This window comes from Salvia splendens, chromosome 8, assembly GCF_004379255.2.
Source record: "Salvia splendens isolate huo1 chromosome 8, SspV2, whole genome shotgun sequence".
Taxonomy (NCBI): Eukaryota; Viridiplantae; Streptophyta; class Magnoliopsida; order Lamiales; family Lamiaceae; genus Salvia; species Salvia splendens.
In genome coordinates, this window is record NC_056039.1 from 10,950,807 (window position 1) to 10,975,889 (window position 25,083).

At 38.0% G+C, this 25,083-nt stretch overlaps 2 protein-coding genes across 2 annotated transcripts; one reads left to right on the forward strand and one right to left on the reverse strand.

Moving 5' to 3' along the window:
* Positions 1–17,889: 17,889 nt before the first annotated feature.
* On the reverse strand, positions 17,890–20,116 carry LOC121745594 (calcium uniporter protein 2, mitochondrial-like). Its single transcript, XM_042139554.1, has 2 exons — positions 19,450–20,116; positions 17,890–18,596 (listed from the first exon to the last, which is right to left on the reverse strand). Exons 1-2 carry the CDS (start codon positions 20,014–20,016, stop codon positions 18,132–18,134), a joined length of 1,032 nt encoding a protein of 343 aa, XP_041995488.1. The 5' UTR covers positions 20,017–20,116; the 3' UTR covers positions 17,890–18,131.
* A 2,780-nt stretch (positions 20,117–22,896) lies between these two features.
* Positions 22,897–23,902, forward strand: LOC121745732. Its single transcript, XM_042139696.1, has 2 exons — positions 22,897–23,655; positions 23,783–23,902. Exons 1-2 carry the CDS (start codon positions 22,897–22,899, stop codon positions 23,900–23,902), a joined length of 879 nt encoding a protein of 292 aa, XP_041995630.1.
* The last annotated feature ends 1,181 nt before the right edge of the window (positions 23,903–25,083 follow it).

A 25,083-nucleotide genomic window follows, 5' to 3' on the forward strand; every position in this document is an offset into this window, starting at 1 on the left:
AAGGTCCGCTGCCCAATCTGAATCAGAGAAGGCAGATAGAAGACCATTTGATGGAAGAATTTGAATTCCAAAATTCAAAGTACCTGATAGATATCTCAAGATGCGTTTGACAGCTCTCCAGTGAGTATCAAGTGGTGAAGCAATGTATTGGCTCACCTTGTTTACAACATAGTTTATGTCAGGTCGAGTGATGGCAGCATATTGGAGGGCTCCAACAATACTTCTGTAGAATTTGGCATCAGATACTGGGGAACCAATGGTTTTACTGAGCTCACAACCAGTGACCACAGGAGTGGGGCAGCCCTTTGCACCAGTCATGTTGGCCTTTTTCAACAGATCCTTGATGTAAGATGACTGACACAGATGAAGGCCATGCTCAGTCTTGATGATTTCAACTCCAAGAAAAAGACTAACTTCACCAAGATCTTTGAGAGAAAAATGAGCATTGAGCTGATTAACGACCTTCTTAATAGCAAGGGGCAGTTACCTGTGATAAGCATATCATCGACATAAATCAAGAGATAGATAGTTTCAAGACCAGTTTTTCTGATAAACATTGAGGCATCTGCTCTAGATTGATTGAATCCAAGGGAAAGAAGCACTGAGTGGATGGTGAAGAACCAAGCTCTGGAGGCTTGTTTGAGCCCATAAATAGCTTTGTTCAATTTACAAACCAGGTGAGGCCCCCCTTGCTCAAAACCAAGAGGTTGCCTCATATAAATGTCTTCTTTCAACACACCATTAAGAAATGCATTGTTAACATCAAGGTGAGTAACATTCCAACCAAAAGAGACAACAATGGTGAGAATCAACCTGATAGTTGCTGGTTTGACTATTGGACTAAAGGTCTCAGTAAAAATCAAAAGTGGCCTGTTGAGAGAAGCCTTGAGCTACAAGTCTAGCTTTGTGTCTAGCAATCTCACCAGAGATGTGAAGTTAGTTTCAATTTGAAGATCCATGTGCAACCAACAAGGTTCTTACCAGAAGGCAGTGTAGTTAAAATTCGGGTTTTATTCTTGATTAGGGCAAGATACTCAGCCAACATGGTTGCCTTCCAGACAGGGATGAGCAAGGCTTCACTGGTTGATTTAGGGGTGATAAGTGGAGAGGCCAGAAGGGTGTAAAGTTTGGGTTTAAAAATCCCAGACTTAGATCGTGTATTCATATGATGGGTGCTGGTAACAGGAGGTTCAGGAACAATGGGGGGAGCAAGGCTGGAATCTGAGGTAGAAGAGTGCTCATTATCAGATATTAAACCAGAAGCATGATGTTGTGGAGGTGATATGTGGGTAGCTGGGGAGTTGGAGGAAGAGGGAAGAGAGTCAGCAGAAGGAATAGCGGAGATAGGGGAAGATTGAGGAGGGGCAGAGGACATCACTGGCTGTGCAGTGGGAAGAAACACAGAAGGAGGTAAGGTGGTGGAATGGCTTGCATCATCAGAGGGAAAAAGAGCTGGATAGGGGAATATTTTTTCATCAAAGACAACATCTCTAGAAACAATTACCCTGCCATCAGGAAGTAGGGCCTTATACCCCTTGTGAGAGCTACTATAACCCAGAAATACAGACCGCAGTGACCTGCTGTCAAGCTTATGCTTGTTGTATGGTTTTACTATAGGAAAGCACAAACAACCAAACACTCTCAAGGCTGTATAGTCAGGCTTCTTGCCAAATAATTTCTGAAATGGAGAGACATCACCAATAATTCTAGATGACATTCTGTTGATTAAGAAAACAGCAGACACATAAGCATCATCCCAGAACTCATTTGGAAGAGAAGATTGAGTTAAAAGAGTAAGGCGAGTCTCTACAATGTGTCTATGCTTCCTCTCTGCCAATCCATTTTGCTGAGGAGTATATGGACAAGAGATTATGTGCAATATACCACTCTCCTTAAAAAAAGAACTTAGACTCTGAAATTCTCCACCAAAATCAGATTGAAAACATTTAATCTTCCTCTTAAAGAGATTCTCTGTCAAGGATTTGAAATTCTTAAAAATGTCAGAGACTTCACTCTTGTTTTTCAACAAATAAATCCAAGTGGACCTCGAATAATGATCCACAAATGACACATAATATCTGTATCCATTCCTTGAGATGACTGGAGATGGTCCCCAGACATCACTATGTATCAACTCAAGGGGAAACGAAGCAACAGATTCAAAAGGATTGTAAGGAAGCCTATGAGCTTTAGATATACAACAAGCATGACAAATTTGAGAAGTATTGATTGAATTAAAAGGGATATTACAACCTTTGAGTACATTCTTGACAATCTCTAGAGTAGAGTGTCCTAATCTATTGTGCCACAAGGCTAAGTCAAGACTAGATACAACACTTGAACTACAACTATCTGCTGAAAAGGTTGAGCTGACAGAATGAATGGCTGGGCATCCTTGATTGAATGGGACAGGAAAGGAAGTGGTGGAGCTAGTGCTTCTCTTGATTGGTGAGTGATCAACAAGAAAGTGGTACAATCCTTTGTCAAAAGTTCCCTTGAGCACGATTTCCCGGGTTCCCAGATCCTTGACAAAACAAAAGTCCGGATGAAACTCAAAGAAAACAGAGTTATCCCTAGCAAATTTTGACACACTAAGGAGATTTTTGGTAATGCTAGGAACATGTAGAAGGTTCTTTAATGTAAGCTTTCTGGAGAAATAATAAGAATGAGACTTCAGTTCAGTTTCACCAATATTTGAAATAGAAATAGCAGAACCATTTCCAAGCAGAAGGCTCTTACCTCAAGAATATTCTGAGCTTATGTTGAGGTTGCTGAGATCCCCAGAAACATGGTGAGTGGCCCCTAAGTCTGGATACCAGCTAGTTGAGGCATTGGAATCAAAGCCAAACTCAGATGTATTTGAAGAACTGGGTGCTGGAGAAGACCTTGTAGAAGCAGCATGCAGCAGATGTGCTGATGGATTAGAGAAACCTAGTTGTTGATTTGATGAACTTCCTCTGAATTGTGATTGACGCTGAGGAGGAGCATAATTTTGCTCAAATCTGTGCCAACATTTGGCTGCAGTGTGTCCTGGTTTGTCACATAGTTGACAAACCACTTTGTTATTTCCTCTGCCAAAGCCTCTTCCTCCTCTACCTCCTCTTTGATTTCTAGAGCCTCCTCTTCCTATTCCTGAATCAGATCTAGCATTGTATGGAGAAGTGAAGTCCCTCTTTTGATTTGGGTGTTGCATCATATTCATAACAGGCTGTGAGCCTTCTGTGTTGGAAGAGTGACATCTCATGGTTTCTATTCTTGACTCAAAAGTGAGTAAGAAGGCAGTGGCATCTCTCAAGCTCCAAGAATCAGATCTTGAGCTAATAGCACACACTGCTGGATCATATTCTTGTCCAAGACCTCCAAGAATGTGCATTACTTGTTCATCTTCAGAGATTCTGCACCCAACTGATCCAAGGAGATCAAAATAGCTCCTCATTTTTCCAATATACTCACTCATACTCAGTGAATCCTTCTTCAAATTTTGTATTTGTTGCCGATATTGCATAATCTTTGCAGTAGATCTACTGGCAAAGTTTGTTTCAAGAGCACTCCAGATGTCTCTTGATGATCTCAGGCCTACAACATGACCTAAGGCTCCTTCTGATAGAGAAGAGAGCAGCCACGCATCCACTCTTCTATCATGCCTCTGCCATGAAATAAATTCCTCATTCATGGCAGATTCTCCTTCTTCTTCAGCAACAACTATCATCTGAGGTGGAGGTGTTTTATCACCATTTAGAAATCCTTCTAGCCCATATCTGTAGGCAGTGACATCAACTTGTTGTTGCTACATCAAGAAATTTGAATCAGTCAATTTCACTGATATTGGAGGCAACTGCCCATAGGTAGGCTGAGTTCCTTGACACTGTGTAGTGCCTCCAAACGAACCACTGGAATTTGCCATTTTTTGACAAGAAACAAAAAAAAAGGAGGAAGAGACAGGATCAAAGGAATCCTGCTCTAATACCATGAAAAGAACAACAAGAACACACAATGGAGAAACCAAGATTAAACATTGTTGCAAATCGGAAGCTTGAGCTATTGTTTTTTTTTTTTTTTTGATTAACTTGCAGCCGGATCCTATTACATATACTACATATTGGAAAGATCTAGAATCTCTCCTTAATCTCCATACTTTAACAACGTTAATCAAAACTAACTCTGTTAATCAAAACTAACTCTGCAACGATTCCTTCTTCTTTAATCCACGTATCAACACGTCTCTCCAAGTACAAGTGTGGTCCTCCATCTTAGCTGTCTTGCTTGGCTTGTCCTTGGCTTCAGCTCGTGGCTCTCCTTGCACAGCACGTGCTTCAATCTTCCTTGTCGCATTCGCATCGATGCAACGTACAATGAGGTCCAGTGGCTTGGCACCTCGGTACACAGCTTGATAAACTTGGCCATTACGACCATGATTTATGGCTTGATCAAGTTGGCCGCCATTACGACCACGATCAACACGCTTGATCGATGGCGTGATCAAGCCATCTCGTTCAACATACTTGATCGATGGCTTGATCAAGCCATCTCCTTCTTGGTCGCCATCTCGTTCAACACAATTGATCGATGGCTTTATCAAGCCGCCTTCTTCTTGGTTGATCAAGCCAATCTTGAGACTTCTAACACAAAAGAGATTTAAAGTGAGATGGTGAAGTTCATCTCGATCTCGAAGTAAATTGAAAATTAAGCAGAATTGGGCAAAATGTGCGTATTGAGGTGAACAATAACAAATACCTGGAGATCAGAAGCAGGTGGAACGACGCTGTATTGAAATTGAAGAAAAAGGAGCAAAAGAAATGGACAAGGATTGCAGACTGAGAAGAATGGTGGAGGGAAAATAGCGACACATGTGACACGTAGATAACGGCTGCGACCTACATCCACATGTTGCGCTGGCATATTCCTATAATTTAAATTTAATTATATGCATTATTGAAATAAGAATTTTAGATGTTTAAAGAAGCATATGCATTCAGGGTTGTTTATTGATGACTTTGCCTAAATTATTACGATATAAATGAATGAAAACAAAATTCATACAGTACATTTTATTATTATATAGTAACATTGCATTGAGTATATGAAGTAATTAAAGTATATTAATTGGATTTTAATTTAGGTGTTGTATTTATTTAGTAAAGAGAATGCATTGATGTACATATTTGTAGATTACAAAAATTGAAAATAAAAATATTCCTCTTCTCGGAATAATTAAGAGTCCTTTTTAACCCATATATGTTGTCATATTTTTTATGACCATGACTTAAAGTTGACGTATATCATCAAATTCATTAGAGCATCCACAATAGCGCCTAGCGCACCGCCTAGTCGAGCGCCGGCGCTAGGCGGTCTATTGCAACCGCCTAGCCATTTCCGGATTTAAAAACCGCCTAGCGCTCGGCGGTTCCGTGGCGCTAGGCGGTGCGCTTGGCGATCCGCTCGGCGCTATTGCAGCGTCCGGATCGCCTAGCGCGATTTTTTTTTGAAACACTATATATACGCGCTTTGCACGTCATTTTCATTCGCACCACTTGTTTTAACGAGTACTCTCTCTATCTTAATTTCTGTACAAGATCAACACCTAGAAATGAGTAACGCCAGTGGTAGTAGTAGTGGGGATGCTGAGGAGTACGAGCGTTTAATGAGCGAAGCGCTAGAGGCCTATACGAACCGTGAGATTGATCAATGGATGCAGAGGGCCTTGCAGCCGGCGGTACCTCGACCTCGCCCAGTGGTACACCGCCGAGCGGTGATTGATCGTGATCACGTAGCTGCACATCAGCGCCTATACGAAGACTACTTCGCACAGGAGCCGCGGTTCAACGCCAACCTTTTCAGGCGCCGTTTTAGGATGAGCAGGTCCCTGTTTATGCGTATTGTTAACGATTTGGAGCAACAATATCTGTATTTCCACTTCAGGCACGATGCGTCTGGCAGACCCGACCACACACCTATTCAAAAGTGCACTGCGGCAATCCGGCAGTTGGCCTACGGAGGCGCGGCAGACATGTGGGACGAGTACCTCCACATCGGTGAGACGACTGCCCTGGAATGTATGAAGTATTTCTGTCAGGGCGTGATTGAAGTATTCAGTGATCAGTACCTTCGAAGCCCTACCCCCGAAGACTGCCAGGATCTGATGCAGATGCACGGGGAGAAGCATGGGTTCCCGGGAATGTTAGGCAGCATAGATTGTATGCATTGGGAGTGGAAGAACTGTCCCGCTTCCTGGAAGGGGTTCTACACGACTGGCTACAAGGGAAAGAATCCCACGATGATCCTCCCGTAGCTGACTACCGGCTGTGGATTTGGCATGCGTATTTTGGGATAGCAGGTTCGAACAACGACCTCAACGTCCTCAACTCGTCGCCACTTTTCAACGAGCAGTGCCAGGGTGTCGGTCCGGCCATCAGTTTTGTCGCCAACGGCAACCGGCATGATATGGGCTACTACTTGGCGGATGGGATATACCCTAGGTGGCCCGTCTTTGTGAAGACGATCCGATGCGCATCAGATGAGATGAAGGCCTACTTTGCGGCACGACAGGAGTCGGCGCGCAAGGACGTGGAGCGCGCATTTGGTGTGCTCCAGTCTCGATGGGCGGCAGTCAAGGGGCCAACGCATTTGTAGCATGTCGACTGCATTGCTGATATAATGTACGCATGTATAATCATGCACAGTATGATTGTCGAAGATGAAGGTGTACAACTGACTGATTGGGCCAACGATGATAATGAAGCCGGTCCAAGCCACGGCGTGGCCGCCCCCAACGTACGGAGTGGGGTACCTCACGATGAAGACGACCGCCTCCAAGCACATGCCGACATGCGCCAAACGGAGGCTCATATTCGACTCCAAAAGGATTTAATTGAAGAGTTATGGGCGCGGAGGACTGCACGGCAGTAGTTTTTTTTTTGTTAATTATGTAATTTTTTTTAATTAATGTCCTTTTTAAATTTTAATAATATTATTGAATTTTCTCGTATATGTCTCGTAAATTAAATTCCGTATTTTGTGTGATTGTTAATTATTTGTTTTATATAATTTTGAGTGAGGTGGCTATTGATGTGGCTGGGCTATTTATGATGTGGCTAGGCTATGGCTGGGCTATTTATGATGTGGCAGGAGGATTTTTAGTGTTGATGATGTGGCAGGAGGAGTTTGTGGCTAGGCTATGGCTGGGCTATTCCTATTGTGGATGGTCTTATGGAGTGTCATAGGATAATAAAGTCATGGCATGAAAAATTAAGCCATCATAGGTTTGTTAGGGGATAACTATCTTAAATTGATAACGGACGATTATGTCAACAATCTATGTTATGGATTCCAACTAAAAACATTTGTATGTCAACTACATTTAATTGACATACAAATGTATTCGTGTTGACATCCATAGCGTAGATAGTCAACTACATTTAATTGACATACAAATGTCTTCAGTTTATGTTGACATTTCTTTATCATCGTGTAGACATTTTTAATACACTACGTTGATGAGTTAGCAAGTTAGCAACGAATCACGCCCATGTCAGTTATCAATTTAAGATAATTATCAATTAATGATATCACATTGATTATGTGTATAAAATTATAGTTGTTCATTTTCTATCCCTTAGAAATATATCAAAATATTAAATTTTTATGTAATTCTTTCAATATAAATTATTTTTTATAAAATATACACTCAAATTAAAGCTAAATTTATGATAATTTAATGATATATTAATTACATATATTTTACTAAGAAATTTTTTAATAACTATATCTATAATCGTAACTATGATTATGTATCATCATTACCATTACTACTGATAGATTTTGGGATGAGCCCCTTCCCTCAAAGTCTCAGACCATCTGGGGAGCCTAGTTGTACCTTAGAATCGAGCCGAAAACTACCACAATCGCCCCCTCAAATGTAAAAATGTTTGCATGTATATTACTATATGACTTGGTAGCCTAGTTCTAAAAGTTAAAGTTGTCACTATGCAATATCATCATCACTCCCATATAATATTATTATTACTATTATCGATATTCAAATAAAATATCATTGTAAATTTACTACTCTCTCCGTCTCCAAAGAATATGCACTTTGGGATGACACGAATTTTAATGTAATATTGGTAAAATAAGAGAGATGTAGAGAGAAATAGTAATTAAAGTATTGTTAGTGAAAAATGGGTCACATCTTATTAGAAAGAAAAAACTTTATAAAATTAGAGAATGCATATTCTTATGGGATGAAGTAAAAAAGAAAGAATATACTCTTGTGGGATAGATGAAGTATCATCTTTACCACCCCACAATATCATTACTAGTCGTATAGAATATCGTCGTTAGTTTAATTAAAACAAATATGTGTTCATTTGCGATAATGTTTCCTTTTTTTTTGCCTTCAATTTATTTTGGAGTACGAAAGCACTCAAAAGTTAGAAACTTTCTCTACCCTGCGTTCTTATTTGATTCGCATCACACTTGTTAGTCCAATACTGTGAATACAAATCAAATTATAATTGATGCTTCGAAATAGTCAAATGTGATAAGAATGGATTAGTGGTTGTACATCATTCATCAACAATTAACATAGTCTTTTTTATGCTTTTAAATATAGGGGCTTGCTGTCATAATCTATACATATATAAAAGATGAGTTTTGACATTTTCTTGAAATATTTATAAGTTTGGAAGTTAATATATAAATATTTAGGAGTTATTGGTGATTAAGTATAAAATAGATGATGATTGACGTTGTAATTACAAATTTTCAGTTATTATTTAGAAATTGATTATAAATTATTACATGTATACAATGTGAAGTAACGGCCAATCATCATGGCTAATAACAACAAATTAAAAATGAATAAGAAAAGTCAAATTTTGTAACGTCTATTGTCTTAATTTTACAATTTATGATGTTTTAATTCCATGATCTCTCATGTACTAATTTTGTGCTTATAAAAGACGTAAAGTTGTGGAAGAATCACACACCAACAAAAGCATTCTTCATTCTCTCTCAAGCTCTCAACATTTTATTGTACTATATTTTAGGGTCATAGTATTACTCAATTTTTGGAGCCCCATCAAGTTCATCGGTGTCTAACGGGTTTGAGATGTTAAGTACGTTAGGAGGATTTCATCTTTGGGATACGTCAATCCGAAAGTAGTAACCGTAATGTAATTTGTCTTGCAAAAAGAGGGGCTTTCTTAACTAGACTTATAGTTCAGTTTATTTTATAATTTTTATTGTAATTTTCATTTCATTTGTTGTTTTTTTCTTTTGATTGCAATAGTTAAAGTACTCCATGTATATATGGTTCGAGAATTTTATCGCAATATTTCTTGCAATTCTTAGAGAGGAAAGAATCATAACATTCTTTACACAATATTATTTTTGTATATTTATATTGTCACTGCTGCTATAATTATATTAAGTGGTGTCAAAAAATTAATATTTGATCACTTATGATGAATTAATGTCCTAAGCCAATTAATGTAATGTTATTTTTGTGTAGTTTATCATTTCAATTTTTTTATGATCATAATTTTGATGTTTGAATATTATAAGATTGATTCATTATTTTGCTAAAATTGTGATTAACATTTTTTTGAGAGATATGAATGATTGTTTTAAACATATTTTTCAAAATTTTCAACACTTGATAATCTCTTCTTCGTTGTCCAAATAATTGCGTTTGTCTTGGTTCCATTTTAAATAGTATATTATTGAATTGTTATTTATAGTATATTTTTCTATTTTCAATCTTATATAGTTATATTATTTTTTATTTTAATTATTTAATTAATAATTTAAAATCGCATGATGAAAAAATATTCTGCCGTGCATCGCACGTGGGTTAACCCTAGGTAAAGTAAGATTGAAGTGTATGCATAAATAGATTTCAATGAATGGGTTTACAAGGCTGCGATGGTAAACACAATGTAGAAGGTTATTGGCTCTTTGGGCCCATTTATACATATTTTTGTGAATACTTTACTACATACCACATCGGCCCAACGAAATTTAAAAATATAGTAGTAGTACTATTAGAATTGTGATATGAAACAAAATCCTAGCTTTTTAGTTGAAAATAGTTAAATCGCGTCTGTCCTATGTGAAGGGAGTTAAAATGCTTATACATTTTCAAAATTAGCCTATTTCTAGAATTTTGCCCAAAAAAAGATTAAATTACACTTGAAATCTGAATGTAGGCACTTTAAAACTTGTAAATTATTCAAATAGACCTACTGACAAAGAATATTCATTTCAAACGATTTCAATGCTTCAATCGATTTCTTTTATATTAAACGCCTAAAATATGGGGACTTGTTGTATGAAACTTAGAAACTGGGCCCAACTAATTTGAACGCTGATGCTGAGTCGGTGACCCACTTTTCATGACTAATTTGTGCTCAATAAATTATTTAGATTATGCCAACACCACATTACAGAAAGCAAATGAAGATATTGTTTATTTTCAAATTACATCATTCTATAAGTAACAGCATGCACCATCTCCAACAAATATATGAACAGTGGAATTTGCAATTCAATAAATACATGTAGAAATACTATTATGGAATTATATTAGTCCATGAAAATAATGTCTATCCACAAAATAATATTAGTATTTATTTATTTGTTTCATTTTGAATGATCCTTATGTCCCAATAATATTTTTTTTTATCTATTTGTTAACATTGCTTAAAATCTACACCAATTAAATGTGGTTATTATATTTTGGAGGGAGCATGGATAACCACAAACACGATCTCTAGAAGTAACTCTCGGCAGAAATTAATTTTCATTTCTATTATCGTCGAAGTCGTATTATAGAAATTGTAGAATTGATCAATATATATTGCCGTCATTTACTTTTCATTTACTTGTTTTTGGTTTTTCCCTTTCATCTCCACCGTCTATTTGAGTCCATCATATCCGCCATTTTTAATCCTATGGTGTAGAAGAAAGAAAGAAAGATATAATTAAGCAAGTGAAATACTAATTTTTAATTTGAGGGTCAATGAATTTGAGCCACCACTTTTCTAGTTAGACATATCGCTTTGAATTATTATGGTGTCGTATTATCTCTCTCATATTTTGCAAATAGTATCTCATTGAAATTTGTATTATTTCTAAAGTCCATTCCTAGAGATCAAAATTAAGTAATTGAGTTGAATGAAGACGTAAAAGTCGGAAATTCTGATTTTTTAAAATAATTTCTGCAAAACTATTTTGCCATGTGTAGGCAATTTCTGCTAATTGTAAAGCTAGATTTAAAAAAGTCTATGCCACTCAACCAATGATACATACTTGTAAAGGGAGATTTTTTTTAAAAAAATCAATGGCAATCAACTAATGATACATACCGTCGTATCGATTGACAAAATAAAATAAAATAAAATAAAATAAAATAAAATAAAATAAAATAAAATGTTGTACAGTACTTCGTTACTTCACTGTTTAAAAAAATAAAAATTGCAGTAAATTTCACAGGTATGTAGTGGAGGATGACCATATACTATAGACATGTCTATTTCATTTTCTGATCACAATCACAACTTGGTAAACTCCATTATTAATATAATTAAGATCCAAATTGCAGACACCGGGTAAGTTACAGTAGCAAATTTTATGTTTGATGTACTCCCTTTCACCCATTCGAACTGTTCATATTCTTAAATATCACGAGATTTTAGGAGGATTAGTTAGATGGAGTAAGTAAAGCTAAAATGTAATTGAATCTTTTAATAAGGAGAGGAGAGAGAGAGATTTTATTTCTAAATATAAAAGTGAACATCTTGGGATAAATTTAAAAAAAAATAAAATGGACAACTTGATTAAGACGAAGAGTATATATTTAACTAGGATCAGAAATCGTTTTTTTAATCATCATAAACTATTCGATTCACCTATAGGCCAATTCAGGACTAAGCACATTAATTAGCTGTATTAACTGAGATGAAGGCTAAATTTGGTGGAAAAAATTGAAAGTTCAACTATATACAATAACATCATTTAGATTAAATGATGTACTAATATTTACTATCTTCTTTAAATTTCATTGAAATCTGCTGCCACATGGTCAATCTTAATTAGCTGGTTAATCTTAATTAGCTGTTTAATTTTCAAATCTAAAAATTAATAATTTTAATTTAGAGTAACTAGACTTATACACCGACACATCTTCTGCTAATTAAAGTGTGTACTAATATAATAATTTATTTTGTTAAAATATTTTAGAAATGCATAGTCATGTGGGAGTATAATTTTTATATGGCTAAGTTATCTATTTTAATAGCATATCATTGTTAATAACTTCAGTTTTCTATCTTCATTTTTTGACCCAGTTTGCAAATTGCAGTTTAGAATTTTTTGCCGAAGTGTGACTAATTTGTGTTATTTATCGATATGATTCCACTGACATTTTTTGTTTTTTCTCATGGACGGTGGAATTGCGGCAGACATTTAGACCAATCATTTTTTTGTATAGGAATCCGTCTTCGTGTTATCATATGTAAATGTAATAAATTTTGGTAATACATAATAATTTTAAGAGTAAATTAAACAAAGTTTCTGTACGATTACAAAACTAGTCATAATTATGATTGAGAATGAGTGATTTTTTCTGTTAGTAACAATTATAAATATACTAAATTCTAATCATATTATTTTCTATTATTCATAATTCTAAGTATTCTTAGTTGTTTAATTATTTGTTTTAAATTATTTCGAACACTGTAAATTGGTGATTTTATTGTAAAATACTCCTACTAATTCACAGCTTATTAGCTTCCTAAAAGGCATAAAGGAATACAATTACGTTTTTGTATTAGTGCCTTAATTTTATTTTTGATATATATGTTATAGTAATTTATATTTTATTAAGTTTAAATATAACAAAATTTGCAAGGCCATAATAATGGTGCGGTCCAATAGGATGCAGCATATTCCATTAAAAACAAAAATTGAACACCAAGACAAAAGTTGGAAACATCAGCAAAACATGCATCTTCCCTTGGATACGAATATCCCAATTACAACCAAACAAATTTTTTGTTTCATCGTTACTTTTACATGATTAGATAATAATGGAGTATGATTCAAACCTGATTCTTTTTCTCCCATGATTTAGGCGTAAGGTGTTGTGACATGGACTACAATAATTTTTTGAATTGGTGGCTATTTATTCATTTCAAATGTATGATTAGCCATAAATATCTTTTATGATTAGTGACGATCCACGTCATCGATACATGTAACTTCCACCACATCATTTAAAATGACATTTATTAGGCTGTACATATCATTTTGCAGATGCACAACTAGTGATTCCCGATGTATGTACCTAAATTATCATTAATGTCTCCGTACCTTAGACCATCAGCAGTGGGGCGCCCTATGGCGCGCCACGTCAGCATTTTTATCCTCCTCCTTCTCCACCTGCAGTGGGGCGCCCTAAGGCGCGCCACATCATCAATTTTGTAATATTTACAAAATACATATGAATTAAAAAAAACTAAAATACATTTAAAATACGAATTTTAAAAACTTCATTCATTTAATAAAAATTAATACATTACAATGCGAAATAATAAAAAACGCAAACTGAATGAAAGAGATAGTCGATATGTTGAGAGATATGTTGAGAGAGAATATGTTGAGAGATAGTCGATATGTTCGTATGCACAACTGAATGAGAAACGAGATTTATATAAAAAAATGAAACCGCGTACCATCGTCCGCGTGCCATCGTCCGCGGCCTTCACAATGGAGCGGACGATGGCGCGGACGATGGCCATCGTCCGTGGTTTAAGTCGCGCCCGAAGCATAGGCCGCGACTATCGTCCGCGGCCTATGCCACACACCCACAGTGGGGGCGGACGATGAATGACGCGGACGATGCACGCCATCGGGCGTGCCATCGTCCGCCCATTGCGGATGGCCTTATGAACTTGGTTAAAAACAGCACATAACTATATTGTTCTAATTAGTTAGTTTTATTTCTTATTCATATAATTTGAATGAATTATTATGTTGGAACTATTAGAGCATCCAGAGTGGAAGCCCGATCCTGTGCCCGATCGGGCTCTAACAACCACTGCAGGTGCCTGAGGACGACGACCGAAAGATCGGTTGTCCCCTTCGGGCGCCCATTGCAGAAGTTCGCCCGACCCCGATCTCAACAGACTATAAATACCCTAACCCTCACTCACTTTTCACACACTTACATACAATACTCTCTACTTGTAGTTGTTTTTTCAAATTTGTGGTGTTTAATATAATATATTTTGATATTTAAGTAATTAAAAACAAAATAAAAAATAATAATATTAAAAATTAAAAGCAAATTGAGTTTAATTGGGTACCCACTATGGCTCCCATTAGGGCCAAACCATTACAGAAAGAAGAGGCATGTTGATGTGGTAACCACTAGAGCTTCCACTAGGGCATCCATTGTGGACGCTCTTAGGATACATAGATAATTTAAAGGTAATTTTATAATGGCTTGAACGTCCATTAGGGCATCCGCAATGGGCGGACGATGGCACGCCCGATGGTGCGCATCGTCCGCGCCATCCATCGTCCGCACCCATTGCGGGTGCGCGTCATAGGGCGCGGACGATAGTCGCGCCCTATACTTCGGTCGCGGAGGATAGCGCGGACGATGTCCATCGTCCGCCCCATTGCGGCTGCCGCGGACGATGGCCATCGTCCGCGCCATCGTCCGCCCCATTGTGGAGGTCACGGACGATGGCACGCGGTTTCATTTTTTATAAATACCGTTCATTTGTAACATTTCATTTCACTCGATTTCATTTTCGAAACTTACAATTACATAATTACTACGAAATGGATTCAAGCCCCAATAGTCCTACGTTTAGCGCAGGGGCGCATTGGCCGGGTACAGAACCCGGCGATTATCGTTCGTTCGACACCAACACCCATTACGATCCCGATTTCAGTACGGAATCGTATGGGTTGTCTGACATGGAGCCGTTTCCCCACCGCCCAACCGCAGCGGCCGATCCCGACCCCGCCGCGACCGCTTCCACCCCAGCCAGAAAGAAGCGGAACCGGCAGCGGGCGCAAAAGTTGCCGCCTCCCGGTGATTGCGATGAGTACGCCCCCGGCCGTACGAACTACAACGACGACGAAACTCTCACCTTGGCCCGGTGTTGGGTAGATATATCGGAAGATCCGATATTCGCGAACAACCAGCGACAGATCGCGTACTGGGAACGCATCGCGGACCTCTACAATTCGGTCAAGCCGCCGACCGCGTACAAGCGCAAGCGTGAGCAACTCCGCAAGCACTGGGATCAAGTCAAGAAGCAAGTGAACTTGTACGCGGCGGAGTTCGAGAAGTTCACGCGGTCACAGGGGAACGGCGAGAGCTTGAGCGACGTGCGCGCTAAAGCGTTGTTGTCGTACCGGTCGATGTACGGCGACTTCAAGCACGAGGCCATCTGGGCGCTCTTGAGGGACAAGCAGAAGTTCCAAGAAGGAATTCTGCACACTGGTGCGCCGAAGAGGACGAAGACCACTGAAGCTGGTGATTACACGAGCAGCAGCAGCGGCAGCGGCAACCACCCGGTTGACCTCAACCGGACGTACGTGGATGAAGGGAGTTCCGGCACACCGGTGTCCTTCCGGCGTCCTCCCGGCGTCAAGGTTGCGAAGGCCAAGGGGAAGGCGACCGCGACCTCATCGTCGACCGCTGCAACCCAAGCTCCGGTCCCGGTAGAGCTCCCGACCCAGACGGCCACCGCGTTTAGTCGTTAGCAACAGCGTCGATGGCAAGGACGATGTTGCAGACGCACAGTGCCCTCAAGAAGTGTACCGACCCCAACGAAGCCGAATATCTCCGGGCGTTACTCTATGAGCTGCGTCGGAAGTTGGGAATTAGTCCGACTTAGTTTTTTTTTATTAGTTCAATGATGTAACTTTTTTTTATTAAAACTTCGACGTTTGTTATTTAGACCGTTTTTTATTTACTCGTTACTTGTTATTTGAAAACAGTTAAATTAATTAAACAAAACAATAAAATGATGATGTGGCGCGCCTTAGGGCGCCCCACTGCAGGTGGGGAGGTAGGAGGATAAAACTGCTGACATGGCGTGCCATAGTGGCGCGCCTTAGGGCGCCCCACTGCAGGTGGGGAGGTAGGAGGATAAAACTGCTGACATGGCGTGCCATAGGGCGCGCCTTAGGGCGCCCCATTCGCTCTTATACAATATTATCACAAAGTAAAAGAATCCTCTTTTTCAATATTTTTAAAAATACCACTAGAGTATGGCGTGTGAACTCATTTTCAAAATTCTACCTCTTTCTTTTCTTGAGTTTCTTTCTTCTAAAAAATATAGCTTGCACAATTCTAACTCGTCTTTAAATTATATAATAGACTTGATGTGTAATGCACTTGGTGCATTCTCATTTGTAGATACGGAACTTTATTATTTTATGAAATAGATAGTAGTATTTGTCAATTTGATATCCACTCAGAACTATAACTTGTGCGTATATATATATATATATATATTAATGTTTGGACAACACAACTCAAGGAGCGTTTCATCCTCGCATGATTATCTGATTAGGAAAACCACCAAGAATTGTACACTCTTAATAGCAATATTTCACGTCATCTGTCCTAACATTGCTAAAAAGGAGGGGCAGTTGATGTGTTGCTGTGTTAAAAATTTTACGATCAAATTATTAATTTATTTTAGTTTTGCAACTTCTCAAGATGACGTCGCTAATATAGTTTACTCACGGGCTTACTTGCATGATACTATCGAACTTCAATCAAACCAAAATTACATTTTAAGCATAGAAACAACATCGTTGTTATATTAAACTAAATTATTTAATTTTTGTAATTAAATTTCACATTAAGCTATATTAGAACCAATATCTACTGCAAAGTTAGAATAAACATTCTCTACTGCCGGGACACACTCCCCCGCCCCACGTGGCACCTTCTAGTGTGACGGTGAAGCCCCCTCGCCGGCCGGCGTGGGACGTCCATTTTGACCGTTTTAATTTTAATTTTAAAAAAAATGACAAAAATTTGAAAATTTTCCATTTCACCAAATATTCATTTTATTATTGTATTTTTTCAGTTTTTATTTTTTTCATTTTTTAAAACTTTCAATTCATTTTAAAATCATCTATAAATACCACATCCCTCCCATACTTATTTTCACACCAAAAAACTACTACTATTTCTCACTCATTTTTCTCTTTAAAAATTTTCATTTGCTTTCACAATTCAAGTATGGCCAGAAGTAGGGGACGAAATGGACCAAACCAAGCAACCACCAAACTCCTACAAATGTTTTAATGAGAATGTTGCTAACTGCTATAACGGCCGACACTTCTCGTATAACGTGGTCATAACAAGTGACACATTACTAAACAATTCAGCTTCTCATGTCTTGTTTGAATATGCCGCCGCCACCATCGCTGGAAGAATATTTTTTTTTGTTTTTTATTTTTTAATCATATTGTAATATTTAATTTTTAGGAAATTGTAATGTAATTTTTGATTTTTTAATGAAGATTTATCATTGTAATATTTTTTTATTAATTGTACTTTTAGATTAAAGAAATGAAATAGTAAAATATATGAATAAGTTGAGGGATGTGAATGTGATGATTGATTGCAGGTGTTGATAAGAGGATGAAATAAAAAATAGTTAAAAAGTAGTATGGACCATAGTTAAGGGACAGAATGAAGAAGGATTGTTGTGGATAACCAAAGAACGGTCATTTAGAGCCCGTAACAAGAATTGCGTCCTTTTTAAATTATTTTTGTTAATACTCAATATAGTAGTATAAAATGTAAATTTCAATAACATGTACTCTATTAAAATAAAATAATAGATATATGGTAATATTTTTTATTGATAAATGAAAGAAGATTTATGTTAATCGATAACTTAATTTCCTACAAATATAATGAATCTAATCTACAAGCCCATGGTTACATAGGACGGCAGTAAAACACATCTTAACAATCTGTTAAAGGGGCTTCTACATAAATTATAAAAGAAATAAAAATTTGTTTTGGTATATTTTGATTTAAAGCATTTGTATCTGATCTCATCTTTGGATTTCAACCAAGATGATCAAGCACTATGAGTTGGAGAAGCAAAGGAAAGAGCAGCAGCAGTTTCCCTTGTCTGCAGGGGATGGCAAGCTCTCTTCAGCTCATCATACCTCTCCACATCAAAATGCAGCGCCTTGAAGAGGCGCTTCTGCTTGGCGCCAAACCTGCTCTGGAAGAAGCCCTCGAACGAGGGCTCTTTGGACGTTCTCAGGAAGAAGGCATAGCCTCCCATGAAATACATTGATGTTACATAGAAACAAATTGGCTCCATCACATCCCACGACAGTTCCCAGAACGTTAGCCGCATGAAGGCAGCCGTCTGTACAACGAGGTACCCTAATCCAACCCAGAGCTCGCGACGAACATAGGCCTCTGCTTGCCTGTCAATCACCACCTTCTGCTTCTCCAGTTCTTCCAGCTCCTTCATTCTTGGATCCTCAGGTTTTGGAGGTAGAGGCACTAGTCCTTGGATTGCTTTCACCACCTGTGTCAAAACACAATTGTACAAACAACATTTGTTTTACTACTAATGATTCTTTAAGTTTAGCTTTGTCTTTGAATCAAACACAAGATTTAACATAATGTCACTTTGACTCCCATCAAATCTCCCCTGTTTTTTACAACAATTTTGGCATCAAATCAATTTGACTGTAACAAAAGATGAGGGAATATATATACACCACCCAAACCACCTCTCCTAATCTTCTAGAGTTTTCGTTTCTGGAAAAGGACTAGTAATGATTCAAGAAGAGAAACACAATGAGTAGAAAACCAAAACTCCTCCACAATAACGGGAAGTACTTTTCAATCCCTTCCCTTTACTCCACCAAAATTATGAAATCAAGACTCCTCACGCAATGTAAAAACCAATCCCTCAATTATCTGTCACACAAACTTATCCATCTAAAGATTTATGTTGTTTTCCCTTTTTTTTTTTTTATAATTCTGGCGAAAGCCAAGATTTTGTTTTCAAGAGGGGGTGATGCTCTTAGAACATTTTCTTCCATGATCAGAGATCCACTCTCTAATAAAAGTCACCACCTTGTTTGGTACGAAAACATTGTTTCGATTTCCTGTGGAAGAAGACATGGAAAACCAGCGCACAACGAAAAAAGCTAATTAGTTCTCGGTAGTCTCAAGATCAAAACTTAGGGTAAATAATTAAAAGAGTAAATCAGATCCAATTACCAGAATATTTCGACTTCTGGCCTAATCGTAATGCTCTAGTCTATGATAAATTCATAATTTACCACAATCCATCCTCAATTAAATTGCAGATATTGAAACAAATTACAGAGAGATTGATAGAGAGAGACAGAGAGAGAGAGAGCGCCAACCTGCTCAGGCTTGAGGAACACGACGTTTCCGAGGACAATCACACTCCCCGATTCATCGAGTATTTTCGCGAATTCGTGCCCTAATTCCGGACTCAGGCACTGCTCGGCACAAATCTCCAGAAATTCCGGATACGAGACGCAATCCTTCTCCATCCGCCTCAATTTCGCCTTCACCATTTCGAGCTGCGACAGCCTGAGAATTTTCCTCGCGTCAGTCACCGTCATACTCTCCTGAGGCGACTCCTCCACCGCCTCCGGCCGCCGCAGGCCGTCGAGCCTGATCCTGTCTCTGGCAATGTCCATCTCGCGGATCTTCTCCAGCAGCTTCTCGCCGGAAGGAAGGAATCGGGCCGCGGAAGGAGCCGCTGCCGATTGGCGGTGGAGATATCGGCGGAATATACCGTCATCTCCGGGATCAGGGGCGATATTATTGGGCGACGTCTGATGGCTCAGCGCGGCCGATTTGACGGCGGTGCGCGGTAAGGAAGTGCGGCAATTCGTGAGGGCAGGGTTCGTCATCCTCGACATGCTGAGGAGGCGCTGAGGGATCATTCTGTTGAACGCCATTGATGAATTCGAATACGAAAGCAATAATTGTAGAGAGAGAGGAGAGATGGCCTTTTAGGTTTGATTGAATATGCGTTTGGGTTGGAGAGATGTTATGACTAGATGGACAGCTGCTATTTATAGCCCCATGTATTCCGCCAACCAAACGGGAAAATACAATTTTCTCTCGTCTTTTCTTGAAGGGGTCTAAAACGTAACCAACACTATATTCATTTTTCATCCATTCACGAACAGTGTTTGTGTAAATATATTTCCATTTTTTCCTGATAAAACAAAGGGCTGTAAATTTTGATTGGGTTCTATTTTGATGGCAGTGACAAGTTGGCGACAGCCAACGTCCATTTAGGATCGGGTTAGGATCTAATGATAAAATATTCAATGGTCATCACATCCCAAACTGGAAATGTGATTTGGTATGACCTACCAATACATTATTGACAAATAAAAATAAATAGAATTTCACTTCCAACTAGATATATTAATTATAGAAACATTATTACTTTTTCTTAAAAGATGCATTATAGTTAAATAAGGAAACTATACCAAAATATGGAAATTACATATATAAATAATACACACGAGAATAATAATTAAAGTGATCATATTACGTTCACATTTCAAATTTAATGGGTTGCTTTTCTTTTCTTAATATATACAATATAATCTACATGAACGAAAAATATGACCACAACTTAAATTTTGTTAAATTTAAATTAAATTTACTATATGAATAATTACATAGTGTAATTTTTATTTTTATTTTATAATTGCACTTTCATCATAGATATGATTATATATTATGTCAAGGGTATATATATACACGTGAATAAAAAAATGATCATACTGTGTTACACATTCAAATTTGATGGGGTTGCTTTTTTTTCCTTATAATATAATCTACATGCACGAAAATATTATCATAATTTAGATTTTGTTAAATTTAAATTTAATATTCTATATGGATGATTATATAGCGTAATTCTTATTTTATTTTATAATTGCACATTAATCATATATATATATATATATATATATATATATATATATATATATATATATGATCATATGATAACCCATATTTATGGTGATAACCTAATAGCCTATCATTTTATAGACGAAATATATCATTTTATAAAATAGAATATCATTTTATGGATTAAAAGTATCATTCTATGCATGCTGAAAAAATATAGTGTATAAATATCATTTTTAGTAAAAATGATATTTTTGACCCATAAAATGATAGGTTATTAGGTTATCACTATAAATATGGTTATCATTTTTGACCCATAAAATGATATATATTATGTTAAAATATAGCTATAGACATTAATAATAAATTTATATAATTAAAGTGAATTATGTAATAAATAAGAATTACACTATATAATCATTCATATAGTAAATTCAGTTTAAATTTAACGAAATTAAAGGTATGATTATTTTTTTGTTCATGGATTATATTATGTATATTATGTAATTTCCAATATTTTGGTATAGTTTCCGTATTTAACTATAATGCATCTTTTAAGAAAAATTAACTCTGTTTCTATAAGTAATATATCTAGTTGGAAGTGAAATTCTATTTATTTCCACTTGTCAATAATGTATTGGTAGGACATACCAAAGCACGTTTGTTATGTAATGACCACTGAATATTTTCTGAGGATCTAATAGTGTAATTAGGAGTATGTATTGAGTATTATCCGAGGAAATACAAATTATTATCCTAATGAATTTTAAAGGTATGGAGGCTTTTACTTTCATTTTGACTCATTCATTCTTTGCTAATCTTAGTATATTCAAAATTATTTTCACCATTTTCCTATCAGCGCATAAAATGAGGTTCAACTAAAAAAATATACTCTCTGGCCATAAAAATTACTCTATTTCTGTATTTTCAATTTTATCCATCTACCAAAATTAGTCACTATAAAAGTTATCCTAACTTATTTATTTAATTTTCATCTTTCTCTCTTCTAATTACCGATCACCTTTTATCATTCTGTCTTATTTTATCCACTTTATCACTTTTTTTTAGATTAGTTTATAAATGGTTACTATACTAAATTATAGAGCTCGTATCAAATTAGTTACTAAACTTTGATCGATTTCAAATTTGGCACTAAGCTTTCTACTTTATATTATTTAATTTTAATTCAATTTCTTAAGCAGTTTATTCCGTATGACAATTAAAATGCAAAATAATCTCTTCCACTTATATAAATTTGAGTGAACTGCACCAAAGGGCCCTGACTTTTCGCCTTGTAACATCAGAGGCTCCTAACTTTTAAAAATACCACCACAGGGATCTGACAAAACATATAATCACAAATCGTGTTTTTTCGGACCATTAGACCCTCAGGGCATGTAAGGGCAAAATCGGGCTTTTGCATGGCCGTCAGTGCTGTGTCAGCTGCAGCACTGTTGACGGGACATCGAATTGCAATTGGTGTGACAGGTTGCATTGCTTGTTGTCCCCTATTATTTTCACACGCATGAATTGCAATCGGACCTGCATTGAAATTTCACAAATTTTTGCCATTCCAAAACATTTCGCCAGGCTTCTCTATATTTTTTCCCTCCAATTCCACCTTCACTTCATCAATTTGCCATTTCGCCAAAATAATTAGCCTCTGCCTATCGCCTCTGCCTTTCACGCCATTTTAATCCTTTTCATCAATGGCTCCAAAATAACTTGCGGACGAGCTACAAGATGTTGATGACCTTCAGGATTTGGAGGGTTTGGAGGCATTGAAGAAGAATGGCATAAAGTTTACCCCGTTCAAGTTCGTCAGAAATGAGCTTCCCGTGTGGAAGCCTGGTGATGTTTTTAAGCACAGAGATTTCTTTTATGACGTGTTGAGGCAGTACGCAATAATGTCAAGAAGGCGGGTGCACGTGAAAAGAAACGACGGCGACAAAATTCGTGCGATTTGTAAAGGGCAAGGATGTGATTGGTATGTGTACTTGAGGAAGCACGAAATACACAATGATCATGATTATGTAGTGTTGAATATGCAACGCGATCACGCGCATACATGCTCTCAAGTATTGGATTCGAAGTGGCTGACGGCCAAGTGGCTAGGGGAGCGTTATATGGAGAAGATCAAAGCTAACCCTCATATTCCGCTTGCAGCTATACGGCAATGCGTCGATGAAGATTTTGGCCTGAAGATAGGTAGGATGAAGGCATATCGGGCCAGAGAGCACGCAGTGGACGGCATTTTCGGCTCTGCGGCGTCCCAATACAGACACTTGTTCTACTATAAAGCCGAATTGGAGCGGACGCACCCTGAATCCAACATTCATATACATTATGAGAATATGAGGGAATCTGGTGCCGTTGGACCGAGATTCATGAGGTTTTACTGCTGTCTAGGGCCACTGAAAAAAAGATGGAAGGAGTTATGTCGTCCGATTATCTTCTTCGACGCTTGTTTCTTGCGAGGGATGTACAAAGGCCAGCTAATGACAGCAATAGGGATTGATCCCAACAATGGCTGGTGGCCGATTGCTTGGGCGGTGACTGAGGCCGAGAGTTATGTCCAGTGGAAGTGGTTCGTGGAGTACTTGGCCGATGACCTAAACTTGCATGCAAATGGGCCACGTTATGTGTTCATGTCTGACCAACAAAAGGTAGGCCATCCGTTATTCCAATATTTTATCATGTACGTGATATGTGATTTACTTTTATTTGTAATTTGTTTAATAAATTATGTACTGAACTGTGATTTTGTGGTAATGTATTGTTGTGTTGCATCAGGGCCTTGCAAAGTTGCTTGCTGAGGAATTCCCACAAAGCGAGCATCGCTTTTGTGTTCAGCACATATACAACAATTTTAAAAAGAGATTTGTTGGTGAAGATTTCAAAGACCGGTTGTGAGAGATTGCCTCGAGTACTACCCTCGAACAGTATATGGCTTTGATGGATGCTTTGCAAATCGAATATCCCAGTGCACACCAGTGGCTTTCTGGAGTAGCTCCCAAAGAAAAGTGGGGCAAGGCCTTTTTCTCTCCACACACCTGTTGTGATGTGATCCTGAACAACATCTGTGAGACATTCAATTTGAAGATTGCATTGGCTCGCGAGAAAGCAATTATCAGCATGTTGGAGGACATTCGAACAAGTCAAATGGAAAGAATTCAGATCAGAGGCCAATGGATCAAAAGCTACGAGCACGCAGTCCCGCCTGTTATCAAGGAGCTTGTTGATAAGTGGTTCGCGAGGGCTTCATCGTGGAGGGCTACATGGAACGGACAGTCTTCGTACCAAGTGTCTGGGCCGTCTGGCCAATATGTTGTCAACATGCGCGATTTTATTTGTTCTTGCAGATTGTGGCAGCTAACCGGAATCCCGTGCACGCATGCTATCGCAACTATCAACAAGAATGGCGATGACGTGACGCGATTCGTTTCCCGATACTATTTGAAGTCAACAATGATCATGCTGTACGAGAATGTCCTCTACCCCATCAATGGGGTAGCCAGTTGGCCGAAGAGTACTGCGGATGGTTCAGTGGAAATGGCGCCCCCGAGGTCAAAGTGACAGCGTGGTAGGCCGAAGAAACTGAGACGTGAGGAGCCCCAGATTCGTCTTCATGCAGATGGAGGTGAGTCATTGCGTCGCACCTTCGTGATGAAATGTCGTCGGTGCGGTCTAGAAGGTCATAATAGGAGGACATGCAGCAATGATCCTCGGACAGATGCCCGTTCTCAGGTTGGGGAGACTTCGCGTGAACATGGTGACAGTACTTTACCTGAATCGTCAAACAATCCCAACGCCAAGAGGTACTATGCAGTAAGTATATGCAACTATATTATGTAATTGTACACAGTGCTTAAGCATGTATACTTACTACACTATTAATTGTTGCAGCCTAATGTTTCGAATCCGAGACCAAGCAGTCGGACAAGGACTCATCCTCAGAGATGCGGCCGCCGCGGTGATCAAGATTGATGGCCTTTACTTATTAACGTTGGTTTGTTTCGGATGGGTTGAACAATTTGTGTCAGTGATGATATGAATAGTATGATTTGTATGGTACAGACTATTTTGTAACAGAC